This window comes from Scyliorhinus torazame, chromosome 3 (assembly GCF_047496885.1).
Source record: "Scyliorhinus torazame isolate Kashiwa2021f chromosome 3, sScyTor2.1, whole genome shotgun sequence".
In the NCBI taxonomy this organism is placed as follows: Eukaryota; Metazoa; Chordata; class Chondrichthyes; order Carcharhiniformes; family Scyliorhinidae; genus Scyliorhinus; species Scyliorhinus torazame.
Window position 1 is genome coordinate 18934971 of NC_092709.1, and position 13838 is coordinate 18948808.

Consider the following 13838-nt stretch of genomic DNA (forward strand, 5'->3'; position numbering starts at 1 on the left):
TCCCCTCCTCCCCCCAGCCAGGTGGCATGGACCGCATGGGTCCAACTGTTGGAGGCTGGCACCTGGCCAGGTGGACCAACTCATTTGCCCTCCCATCACCCACCCCGGCACGGACCCCCTCCCCAACCTCCACCCCGTCACGGACCCCCTCCCCAACCTCCACCCCGGCACGGACCCCCTCCCCAACCTCCACCCCAGCACGGACCCCCCCCCCCCCAACCTCCACCCCGGCACGGACCCCCTCCCCAACCTCCACCCCGGCACGGACCCCCTCCCCAACCCCCAACCTCCACCCCAGCACGGACCCCCTCCCCAACCTCCACCCCAGCACGGACCCCCCCCCCCCAACCTCCACCCCGGCACGGACCCCCTCCCCAACCTCCACCCCAGCACGGACCCCCCCCCAACCTCCACCCCGGCACGGACCCCCTCCCCAACCTCCACCCCAGCACGGACCCCCCCCCCCCAACCTCCACCCCGGCACGGACCCCCTCCCCAACCTCCACCCCGGCACGGACCCCCTCCCCAACCCCCAACCTCCACCCCAGCACGGACCCCCTCCCCAACCTCCACCCCAGCACGGACCCCCCCCCCAACCTCCACCCCGGCACGGACCCCCTCCCCAACCCCCAACCTCCACCCCAGCACGGACCCCCCCCCAACCTCCACCCCGGCACGGACCCCCTCCCCAACCTCCACCCCAGCACGGACCCCCCCCCCCCAACCTCCACCCCGGCACGGACCCCCTCCCGGCACTCCCCGGAGCCCAGCCTACTCTAACCACCCCCCCCCCCCCGCCGCACACACACACAAGCCGAGACACACCTCTCCTCACGCAATCAGTCTGCGCCCACGCCATTTCCTGCCCAGAGCCAACCCCCCAGGCCGTCACTCACCTCCTCGCTGGTCGGCGTGAGCCTGGAGCACCGGGTCACGCCGATGAAAAGGAGGTTTGATTCACGTCGACGTGAACGGTCATCACGTCGACGGGACTTCGGCCCATCCGGAAGGGAGAATATCGGCAGGCCGAAAATCGGCTGCCTTGCGCAGACCCGTGACATTCTCCGCGGCAGCGGCGCCATTAACGCCCCGCCGACTTTTCTCCCTTCGGAGACTTCAGCGGGGGCGGGGGCGGGATTCACGGCGGCCAACGGCCATTCTCCGACCCGGCGGGGGGTCGGAGAATGACGCCCCTTATGTCTCAAATTATTCCTGTACTATATTCCAAAATGTTAATTCATATTTAATTATATCCTGGCAGGTAAACTCAAGCAGATGTATGAAGATCCTAGAGAGAACCTTTTGCATTCCTGTCATGACAATTTTTAAACAATGTATAATGGTAAGTGGATAAATATTTATATAGAAGGCTGAGCTGAAAGTGATACCAAGTCTCTCTGCTTTTCTGGGCATTCATATCGAGGGGCTGATAACCCCATGCATCTTCTGGTACACTTCTGCTGCAAGTCAAAAGGAAATGGGTGGAAAAGCTGGAAAATAGACTAGGGCCGGAATTTTCCGGCTGTTTCCCAGAGGCGTGGGGTGGCTTCAATGGGAAATCCCATTGACAAGCGGCGGGAAGCAACATATATGGCAATTTGAGAAGCAGAGTTGACAAAGGTAGAAAGTATTCCCTGAAGTACAGGCTATAAACCTTTGGTACTACCATTGGAGGGAAGGTATATTTACAGTGTGGCATCTTTGCATAGGCACTTTCCATTACAAATGTATGTGTTGAATTTCACAGTGGGAAATTCAACACAAAATTGCCCCTTTACACACTTTTGTTTCCCTTTGGAGAATAGTGTATGAGCGCCAGAAGATTTTGCAAGCTGATTATCAACCTGTTGCATTGAGTTATTGTGGTGATTGTCCCTTAGGGGCTGGTTTAGCACAGTGGGCTAAACAGCTGGCTTGTAATGCAGAACAAGGCCAGCAGCGCGGGTTCAATTCCCGTACCTGCCTCCCCGTACAGGCGCTGGAATGTGGCAACAAGGGGTTTTTCACAGTAACTTCATTGAAGCTTACTTGTGACAAGAAGTGATTATTATATTATTATTTAAGGGCAACACAGCAGAGTAAGGGTCACATGGTCTGTGTGACCAATCGGAGTATGGAATGACCCTATGATGAGAGAGGTTCCTAGGCAGAGACATTTTGAGAGATAGCTGTAGCCATGAGGCTGCTAGACAATTCTTAAGACCTTTCGTCTAAATGGTGAGAAATTGCAGAGCCCTGAGATGTAGTGGGGCCTAGGTCGTTCTAGTGTATGAATCACAAAAGGTAAACATGCAGGTACAGAAAGTGATGAAGAAAACTGATAGAATACTATTGTTTTTTGCAAGGGGCACTGAATACAAAAATAGAGCGATGATACTTCAGTTATACGGGACATTGGTGAGACCACATAGAACAGTACAGCACAGTACAGGCCCTTCAGCCCACGATGTTGTGCCGACCATTTATCCAAATCTAAGATCAACCTAACCTACACCCCTTCAATTTACTGCTGTCCATGTGCTTGGCTAAGAGTCGCTTAAATGTCCCTAATGACTCTGACTCCACTACCTCTGCTGGCAGTGCATTCCACACACCCACCACTCTGTGTAAAGAACCGACCTCTGACATCTCCCCTATACCTTCCTCCAATCACCTTAATATTATGTCCCCTCGTGACAGCCATTTCCACCCTGGGGAAAAGTCTCTGGCTATCCACTCTATCCATGCCTCATCACCTTGTACACCTCTATCAAGTCACCTCTCTGCCTCCTTCGCTCTAGTGAGAAAAGCCCTAGCTCCCTTAACCTTTCTTCATAAGACATGCCCTCCAGTCCAGGCAGCATCCTGGTAAATCTCCTCTGTACCCTCTCCAAAGCATCCACATCCTTCCTATAATGAGGCGACCAGAACTGGACACAATATTCCAAGTGTGGTCTAACTAGGGTTTTATAAAGCTGCAGCAGAACCTCGCGGCTCTTAAACTCAATCCCCTTGTTAATGAAATCCAACACACCATATGCCTTCTTAACAACCCTATCAACCTGGGTGGCAACTTTGAGGGATCTATGTACATGGACCCCAAGATCCCTCTGTTCCTCCACACTTCCAAGAATCCTGCCTTTAACCCTGTATTCAGCATTCAAATTTGACATTCCAAAATGAATCACTTCACATTTATCAAGGTTGAACTCCATCTGCCACTTCTCAGCCCAGCTCTGCATCCTGTCAATGTCCTGTTGTAACCTGCAACAACCCTCAACACTATCTACAACTCCCCCAATCTTCGTGTCATCGGCAAACTTACTAACCCACCCTTCCACTTCCTCATCCAAGTCATTTATAAAAACCACAAAGAGCAGAGGTCCCAGAACAGATCCTTGCGGGACACCACTGGTCACCGACCTCCAGGCGGAATACTTCCCATCCACTACCACTCGCTGTTTTCTGTCGGCCAGCCAATTCTGTATCCAGACAGCCAAATTTCCCTGTATCCCATGCCCCATAACTTTCTGAATGAGCCTACCATGAGGAACCTTATCAAATGCCTGACTGAAATCCATATACACCACATCCACCGCCCGACCTTCATCAATGCGTCTCGTCACATCCTCAAAGAATTCAATGAGGCTTGTGAGGTATGACCTGCCCCTCACAAAGCCATGCTGACTATCTTTAATCAAACTATGTTTTTCTAAATAAACATAAACCCTGGGCGAAATTCTCCATTATCGGCGGAAAGTCCGCCGATCGGCGCAAAAAACGGCGCAAATCCCACTTGCGTCACGTCATAAAAATGGGCCGATAGTCTGCGGCCCGAAATGGGCTAGCAGCGACGTAACGGGATCCGCACTTGCGCAGTGGTTCACGCCGTGCAGCGTCATACGCGCTGCACGGCGTGACGGCTCATAAGGCCGCGCAGCTCCCCCCCACCCGACCGGAACAGCCGACCGCAACACCCGACTTGATGGCTGGCCGTCGCTCAGCCCCGAGGTTCGAGTCACGCGATGTGGAGGCGCTCCTGGACGCGGTGGAGCAGAGGAGGGACGCCCTGTATCCCGGGCACGGCCGCAGAGTTGCCCCACGCCACAGCCGGCGTCTGTGGAGGGAGGTGGCAGAGGCCGTCACCGCTGTGGCCCTAACACCACGGACAGGCACCCAGTGCCACAAGAAGGTGAACGACCTCGTCAGAGCAGGCAGGGTGAGCCTCCCCCATATCCCCCCTCCCCCAAATCCCCCCTCCCCCATATCCCCCCCTCCCCCATATCCCCCCCTCCCCCATATCGCCCCTCCCCCATATCCCCCATATCCCCCTCCCCCATATCCCCCCTCCCCCATATCCCCCCTCCCCCATATCCCCCCCTCCCCCATATCCCCCCCTCCCCCATATCCCCCATATCCCCCCTCCCCCATATCCCCCCCTCCCCCATATCCCCCCCTCCCCCATATCCCCCATATTCCCCCCTCCCCCATATCCCCCCTCCCCCATATCCCCCCTCCCCCATATCCCCCATATTCCCCCCCATATCCCCCCTCCCCCATATCCCCCATATTCCCCCCTCCCCCATATCCCCCCTCCCATATCCCCCATATTCCCCCCTCCCCCATATCCCCCCTCCCCATATCCCCCCTCCCCCATATCCCCCGTATCCCCCCTCCCCCATATCCCCCCTCCCCCATATCCCCCTCCCCCATATCCCCCCTCCCCCATATCCCCCCTCCCCCATATCCCCCCTTCCCCCATATCCCCCCTCCCCCATATCCCCCCCTCCCCCATATCCCCCCCTCCCCCATATCCCCCACATCCCCAAGTGAATCCAGCCCTAACCTTAACCTCTGCAATGCACGCGCAACCGATGGCGTGCATTCATATACCTGCCTAACACTGTTGCCTTTTACCCCTGCCACCCCCCCCCCCAGGAGAAGCGCGCACACAACAATAGGGAGCATGTGAGGACTGGAGGAGGGCCCGCTGATGAGAGGCCACTGACCGTACACGAGGAAAGGGCCCTGGAACTGGCTGGCGGACCTGAGGACCGGGAGGTTGCTGATGCAGAGGTCGGGGCCCCACGAGCAAGTGAGCCACCAACAGCCCGTCCCCATATCCCCCCTCCCCTATATCCCCCTCCCCCGTATCACCTGATCACTGCCTGATGTCTAACCATGCATGCTTCATTGTGTATCGCAGGACCAAACGTCCAGGCACCCATCCCCGCAGATGCAGACCGCCCGCAGGATGCCCCTCGGAGACCACAGGAGACGGAGAGACCCGCACCCTCCAGCATGCGACGCCCGCAGGATGCCCCTCGGAGACCACGGGAGACGGAGAGACCCGCACCCTCCAGCATGCGACGCCCGCAGGATGCCCCTCGGAGACCACGGGAGACGGAGAGACCCGGACCCTCCAGCATGCGACGCCCGCAGGATGCCCCTCGCACACCACGGGAGACGGAGAGACCTGGAGCAACAGGGAGACGACACCCCCGTCACGTGCGGGAGCGACCACCCAGCGATGAGGGGGGCAGCCACAGGCCCCCGTCACATCCGAGCCAGGACACCACTACCCAGGACACCACTATCCAGGACACCCCTACCCGGGTCACCACTACCCAGGATACCCCTACCCGGGACACCACTACCCGGGACAGCACTACCCGGGACAGCACTACCCGGGACAGCACTACCCAGGACACCCCTACCCGGGAAGACGAAATACCGGACAGTGACTCAGAGTGGATGGGTGGAGACGAACCCCCACCCCAAAGTGCCATGGACTCAGAGTGGGACGAAGAGCACGACACAACGCCACTGCTGTCACCAACACCCTCCACCATCGCAGAAACACTCACCACGGTTGGGCACTTTAGTGATGAGGCGTCTGGTACACTCACTGGTGCGCACAACACAGCCGTCCCGGTACAGCAGGTGGAGGTAGGAGCAGCAGAGGGACCGGTCGGTCGGAGGGCAGCCCAGGCCAAGCGAACATCTGCCGCCCAGATGGATCCCGGGTTCCTGCAGTTACCACACCCACACATAGATCCGATGCAACCACCGACACGGAGATGAGCGAATAGGGTGACGGGTGGCTTGCGGCGGCTGCGGTCGCAGGTGGAGGAGTCCACCCGCGTCCAGGAGCTGGGAGTGGTCCCGGTCATGCGTGCCACCCAGGCTGACACCGCACGGGTGGCGTCCGCGGTGGAGGCAATGGGTGCGACGGTGTCAGACATGGGGAACGGTTTGCGAGGCCTGGGGCCTTCCGTGCAGGCGGCGTCTGTGGCCCAGGAAATGGCTGCCCTCTCACAGGAGGCCATGAGCCAGTGCCAGCGCCAGATGGCAGAGGCGCTCAACGCCATAGCCCAGTCTCAGCAGGCCATGGCCCAGTCTCAGCAGGCCATGGCCCAGTCTCAGCAGGCCATAGCCCAGTCTCTGCAGGCCATGGCCCAGTCTCTGCAGGCCATGGCCCAGTCTCAGCAGGCCATCGCTGAGGGCATCGGCGCCAGTGGCCATGTGCGAGCTGGCGTCGCACTGTCGCAGACAGGGTTCGACAACCCCCTGGGCTCCATGGCTGCAAACCTGCAGACCCCTGTCGATACCAGCACGGGCCTCCAGGACTGGCAGCGCCAGATGTCGGGGGCGCGTCGGATGGCCAGTCCGTTCGCATCCCCCACCCATGTAGAGGCCTGGGGGCCATCGGGCACCCCGAGGGAGGAGGAGGTGGTGTGGTCCGTCCCGGCTCCCTCTGTAGGGGAGGTCCCGGTACACCGCGACACCTCGGACTCCCCCCCTTCCGTCCCAGGTGCATCGAGTGGGCAACGGGCAGGACAGGCTGGCAGCTCGCCATCCCAGTCGCCCGGGCCGCAGCCTGGCCCATCTAGGCCAGGACGCCCCAGGAAACGGCCGCCAAAGGGATCCGGTGTCAGAGGGCAGGAATCACAGGAGTCCACCTCCAGTTCTGCTGTACCGTCTGGGGAACCACGTAGACGTAGTCAAAGGGCCCGTAAGGCCAAACAATTAGACACTGAGTAAGTTGGCACGGGTGCAGGGCACAGATGAGTTTTAGGGGCTAGGGCACGTGCATGAACTCCTTTGGTTATTAAAGTCAATGTTACACCTACCGAAGCTGCCTTTGTGCTCTGTCCAAAGTGTGCGGGGGTGTCATGCACGTTGAGCGCAAGTGTGTGTGTGAGGGGTGGTCTTACCTCAGCCCCAGGTGAGTCTGCCCCCTTCCCCCTGGGCCGCCATCAACATCCCCCGGGCAGAGGACGGGACCGTGCGCTGCAGTGTCACAGCCGCATGCAGGGATGGTCCGGGTGGATGGTGGTACTGTGGCCATGGGTCAGACATAGTCCAACGATGTAGAGCCAGGAACTCATCGGAGGCGGGTTGTCATCATTCTCCATGGCCTGCGATAGACACGCGTCCACCCGCAACTGGGTGAGCCCGGCCCGTTGTGCCGCCGGTGGATCGGCAATTGGGGGTGGGGGTGTGGTGTGCATGCGGGTGGGGTGTGTGGGGTTGGGGAGGGGGGTGAGGGTGCTGGGTGGGTGGATGGGTGGGGGGTGTGGGTGGTCGGCTGTTGTCATGGTGTGCGGTCTGTGGCCATACTACCCGATTCCCACGCCCATCTAGTCAGTGAAGCGGGCGTCTATCAGTCTGTCCCATGCCCGCTGGGCCAGCCGGTAACGGTGGACAGCCACCCGCCTGTGTCTACCCCGTCTGCCCTGACCATTGCCCCCATCCCCCTCATCTGGGGAGGACTGGGCCTCTTCCTGCTGCTCCTCCACTCCGCCCTCCTCTGCCTGCGGCACATCGCCCCTCTGCTGGGCTATGTTGTGCAGGACGCAGCACACCACAATGATGCGGCCGACCCTTTCTGACCGATACTGGAGGGCGCCCCCAGAGAGGTCCAGGCACCTGAAACGCATCTTCAGCACGCCAAAGCACCTCTCGATCACTCCCCTTGTCGCTACATGGGCATCATTGTAGCGGTTCTCCGCCTCATTGCGTGGCCTCCGTATAGGCGTCATCAGCCACGATCGCAATGGGTAGCCCCTGTCGCCCAGCAACCAGCCCCTCAGCCGGGGATGGCGTCCCTCGTACATGCCGGGGATGGATGACCGCGACAACACGAATGAGTCGTGTACACTGCCTGGGTGACGGGCGCAGACGTGCAGGATCATCATGCGGTGGTCGCAGACCACCTGTACGTTCATTGAATAGGTCCCCTTCCTATTAGTGAACACGGCCCTGTTCTCTGCAGGTGGCCGCACGGCGACGTGCATCCCATCGATCGCGCCCTGGACCATGGGGAACCCGGCAACGGCAGAGAAGCCCACGGCCCGGGCATCTTGGCTGGCCCGGTCCACGGGGAAGCGGATGTAGCGGTGCGCCATGGCATAAAGGGCATCTGTCACTGCCCGGATGCACCGATGCACCGATGTCTGCGATATGCCGGACAGGTCCCCACTCGGTGCCTGGAATGACCCCGTTGCATAAAAGTTCAGGGCCACCGTAACCTTGACGGACACGGGGAGAGGGTGTCCCCCGCCAGTGCCACGCGGTGACAGGTGTGGCAGCAGGTGGCAGATGTGTGCCACGGTTTCCCGGCTCATCCGGAGTCTCCTCCTGCATTCCCGGTCCGTGAGGTCCTGGTATGACTGCCGGGGCCGGTACACACGGGGCGCCCTCGGGTGCCTCCGTTGCCGTGGGGCCGCGACGTCCTCCTCCCCCTCCTCGTCCTGTCGGTCAGGTGTCCCTCCAGCCTGGGCGGCTGCCGCCTGCCCCTCTGCGGCAGCCTGCGCCGCCTCTCTGGCACGCTCCTCCTCCTCCTCCTCCTCCTCCTCATCCAGGGCAACATAGACATGAGCGGCTGCCACCACGGCGGCCAACATCGCTGGATGGTCTGAAAACATGACGGCCTGGTGGGGGGGAGGGGAACGACGACATGTCATCATTGCCCATATCCCCTCCTCCCCCCAGCCAGGTGGCATGGACCGCATGGGTCCAACTGTTGGAGGCTGGCACCTGGCCAGGTGGACCAACTCATTTGCCCTCCCATCACCCACCCCGGCACGGACCCCCTCCCCAACCTCCACCCCGGCACGGACCCCCCCCCCAACCTCCACCCCGGCACGGATCCCCTCCCCAACCTCCACTCCGGCACGGACCCCCTCCCCAACCTCCGCCCCAGCACGGACCCCCCCCCCCAACCCCCAACCTCCACCCCGGCACGGACCCCCTCCCCAACCTCCACCCCGGCACGGACCCCCTCCCCAACCCCCAACCTCCACCCCGGCACGGACCCCCCCCAACCCCCAGCCTCCACCCCGGCACGGACCCCCTCCCCAACCTCCACCCCGGCACGGACCCCCTCCCCAACCTCCACCCCGGCACGGACCCCCTCCCCAACACCCAACCTCCACCCCGGCACGGACCCCAACCTCCACCCCGGCACGGACCCCCCCCCCCCCCCCAACCTCCACCCCGGCACGGACCCCCTCCCCAACTTCCACCCCGGCACGGACCCCCTCCCCAACCTCCACCCCGGCACGGACCCCCTCCCCAACCCCCAACCTCCACCCCGGCACGGACCCCCCCCCAACCTCCACCCCGGCACGGACCCCCCCCCAACCTCCACCCCGGCACGGACCCCCTCCCCAACCTCCACCCCGGCACGGACCCCCTCCCCAACCTCCACCCCGGCATGGACCCCCTCCCCAATCCCCAACCTCCACCCCGGCACGGACCCCAACCCCCAACCTCCACCCCGGCACGGACCCCCCCCCCCCCAACCTCCACCCCGGCACGGACCCCCTCCCCAACCTCCACCCCGGCACGGACCCCCTCCCCAACCTCCACCCCAGCACGGACCCCCCCCCAACCCCCAACCTCCACCCCGGCACGGACCCCCCCCAACCTCCACCCCGGCACGGTCCGCCTCCCCAACCTCCACCCCGGCACGGACTCCCTCCCCAACCTCCACCCCGGCACGGACCCCCTCCCCAACCCCCAACCTCCACCCCGGCACGGACCCCCCACCCCCGCCAACCTCCATCCCGGCACGGGCCCCCCCCCCCCAACCTCCACCCCGGCACGGACCCCCTCCCCAACCTCCACCCCGGCACGGACCCCCTCCCCAACCTCCACCCCAGCACGGACCCCCCCCAACCCCCAACCTCCACCCCGGCACGGACCCCCTCCCCAACCTCCACCCCGGCACGGACCCCCTCCCCAACCTCCACCCCGGCACGGACCCCCTCCCCAACCCCCAACCTCCACCCCGGCACGGACCCCCCCCCCCCCCAACCTCCACCCCGGCACGGACCCCCCCCCCAACCTCCACCCCGGCACGGACCCCCTCCCCAACCCCCAACCTCCACCCCGGCACGGACCCCCCCCCAACCTCCACCCCGGCACGGACCCCACCCCCAACCTCCACCCCGGCACGGACCCCCTCCCCAACCTCCACCCCGGCACGGACCCCAACCCCCAACCTCCACCCCGGCACGGACACCCCCCCCCACATCCACCCCGGCACGGACCCCCCCCCCAACCTCCACCCCGGCACGGACCCCCTCCCCAACCTCCACCCCGGCACGGACCCCAACCCCCAACCTCCACCCCGGCACGGACCCCCCCCCCCAACCTCCACCCCGGCACGGACCCCCTCCCCAACCTCCACCCCGGCACGGACCCCCTCCCCAACCTCCACCCCAGCACGGACCCCCCCCCCCAACCTCCACCCCGGCACGGACCCCCTCCCGGCACTCCCCCGGAGCCCAGCCTACTCTAACCACCACCCCCCCCCCCCCCCTCCCCAACCTCCACCCCGGCACGGACCCCCTCCCCAACCCCCAACCTCCACCCCGGCACGGACCCTCCCCCAACCTCCACCCCGGCACGGACCCCACCCCCAACCTCCACCCCGGCACGGACCCCCTCCCCAACCTCCACCCCGGCACGGACCCCAACCCCCAACCTCCACCCCGGCACGGACACCCCCCCCCAACCTCCACCCCGGCACGGACCCCCCCCCCAACCTCCACCCCGGCACGGACCCCCTCCCCAACCTCCACCCCGGCACGGACCCCAACCCCCAACCTCCACCCCGGCACGGACCCCCCCCCCCAACCTCCACCCCGGCACGGACCCCCTCCCCAACCTCCACCCCGGCACGGACCCCCTCCCCAACCTCCACCCCAGCACGGACCCCCTCCCCAATCCCCAACCTCCACCCCGGCACGGGCCCCAACCCCCAACCTCCACCCCGGCACGGACACCCCCCCCAACCTCCACCCCGGCACGGACCCCCCCCCAACCTCCACCCCGGCACGGACCCCCCCCCCAACCTCCACCCCGGCACGGACCCCCTCCCCAACCTCCACCCCGGCACGGACCCCAACCCCCAACCTCCACCCCGGCACGGACCCCCCCCCCCAACCTCCACCCCGGCACGGACCCCCTCCCCAACCTCCACCCCGGCACGGACCCCCTCCCCAACCTCCACCCCAGCACGGACCCCCTCCCCAATCCCCAACCTCCACCCCGGCACGGACCCCAACCCCCAACCTCCACCCCGGCACGGACACCCCCCCAACCTCCACCCCGGCACGGACCCCCCCCCAACCTCCACCCCGGCACGGACCCCCTCCCCAACCCCCAACCTCCACCCCGGCACGGACCCCCCCCCCAACCTCCACCCCGGCACGGACCCCCCCCCAACCTCCACCCCGGCACGGACCCCCTCCCCAACCTCCACCCCGGCACGGACCCCCTCCCCAACCTCCACCCCGGCATGGACCCCCTCCCCAATCCCCAACCTCCACCCCGGCACGGACCCCAACCCCCAACCTCCACCCCGGCACGGACCCCCCCCCCCCCAACCTCCACCCCGGCACGGACCCCCTCCCCAACCTCCACCCCGGCACGGACCCCCTCCCCAACCTCCACCCCAGCACGGACCCCCCCCCAACCCCCAACCTCCACCCCGGCACGGACCCCCCCCAACCTCCACCCCGGCACGGTCCGCCTCCCCAACCTCCACCCCGGCACGGACTCCCTCCCCAACCTCCACCCCGGCACGGACCCCCTCCCCAACCCCCAACCTCCACCCCGGCACGGACCCCCCACCCCCGCCAACCTCCACCCCGGCACGGACCCCCCCCCCAACCTCCACCCCGGCACGGACCCCCTCCCCAACCTCCACCCCGGCACGGACCCCCTCCCCAACCTCCACCCCAGCACGGACCCCCCCCCAACCCCCAACCTCCACCCCGGCACGGACCCCCTCCCCAACCTCCACCCCGGCACGGACCCCCTCCCCAACCTCCACCCCGGCACGGACCCCCTCCCCAACCCCCAACCTCCACCCCGGCACGGACCCCCCCCCCCCCAAACTCCACCCCGGCACGGACCCCCCCCCCAACCTCCACCCCGGCACGGACCCCCTCCCCAACCCCCAACCTCCACCCCGGCACGGACCCCCCCCCAACCTCCACCCCGGCACGGACCCCACCCCCAACCTCCACCCCGGCACGGACCCCCTCCCCAACCTCCACCCCGGCACGGACCCCAACCCCCAACCTCCACCCCGGCACGGACACCCCCCCCCACCTCCACCCCGGCACGGACCCCCCCCCCCAACCTCCACCCCGGCACGGACCCCCTCCCCAACCTCCACCCCGGCACGGACCCCAACCCCCAACCTCCACCCCGACACGGACCCCCCCCCCAACCTCCACCCCGGCACGGACCCCCTCCCCAACCTCCACCCCGGCACGGACCCCCTCCCCAACCTCCACCCCAGCACGGACCCCCCCCCAACCTCCACCCCGGCACGGACCCCCTCCCGGCACTCCCCCGGAGCCCAGCCTACTCTAACCACCACCCCCCCCCCCCCCTCCCCAACCTCCACCCCGGCACGGACCCCCTCCCCAACCCCCAACCTCCACCCCGGCACGGACCCCCCCCCAACCTCCACCCCGGCACGGACCCCACCCCCAACCTCCACCCCGGCACGGACCCCCTCCCCAACCTCCACCCCGGCACGGACCCCAACCCCCAACCTCCACCCCGGCACGGACACCCCCCCCCAACCTCCACCCCGGCACGGACCCCCCCCCCAACCTCCACCCCGGCACGGACCCCCTCCCCAACCTCCACCCCGGCACGGACCCCAACCCCCAACCTCCACCCCGGCACGGACCCCCCCCCCCAACCTCCACCCCGGCACGGACCCCCTCCCCAACCTCCACCCCGGCACGGACCCCCTCCCCAACCTCCACCCCAGCACGGACCCCCTCCCCAATCCCCAACCTCCACCCCGGCACGGACCCCAACCCCCAACCTCCACCCCGGCACGGACACCCCCCCCAACCTCCACCCCGGCACGGACCCCCCCCCCAACCTCCACCCCGGCACGGACCCCCTCCCGGCACTCCCCCGGAGCCCAGCCTACTCTAACCACCCCCCCCCCCCCCGCCGCACACACACACAAGCCGAGACACACCTCTCCTCACGCAATCAGTCTGCGCCCACGCCATTTCCTGCCCAGAGCCAACCCCCCAGGCCGTCACTCACCTCCTCGCTGGTCGGCGTGAGCCTGGAGCACCGGGTCACGCCGATGAAAAGGAGGTTTGATTCACGTCGACGTGAACGGTCATCACGTCGACGGGACTTCGGCCCATCCGGAAGGGAGAATATCGGCAGGCCGAAAATCGGCTGCCTTGCGCAGACCCGTGACATTCTCCGCGGCAGCGGCGCCATTAACGCCCCGCCGACTTTTCTCCCTTTGGAGACTTCGGCGGGGGCGGGATTCACGGCGGCCAACGGCCATTCTCCGA

At 65.4% G+C, this 13838-nt stretch overlaps 1 protein-coding gene across 1 annotated transcript in view; it reads left to right on the plus strand.

Annotated features, from left to right (window-relative positions):
- Positions 1-13838, plus strand: part of LOC140408315 (probable E3 ubiquitin-protein ligase HERC4) — an 84989-nt gene that overhangs the window by 36570 nt on the left and 34581 nt on the right. The window contains exon 14 of the mRNA XM_072495346.1: positions 1262-1342. Within this exon, the coding sequence (XP_072351447.1) occupies positions 1262-1342 (81 nt within the window). The remainder of the gene's footprint in view (positions 1-1261; positions 1343-13838) is intronic.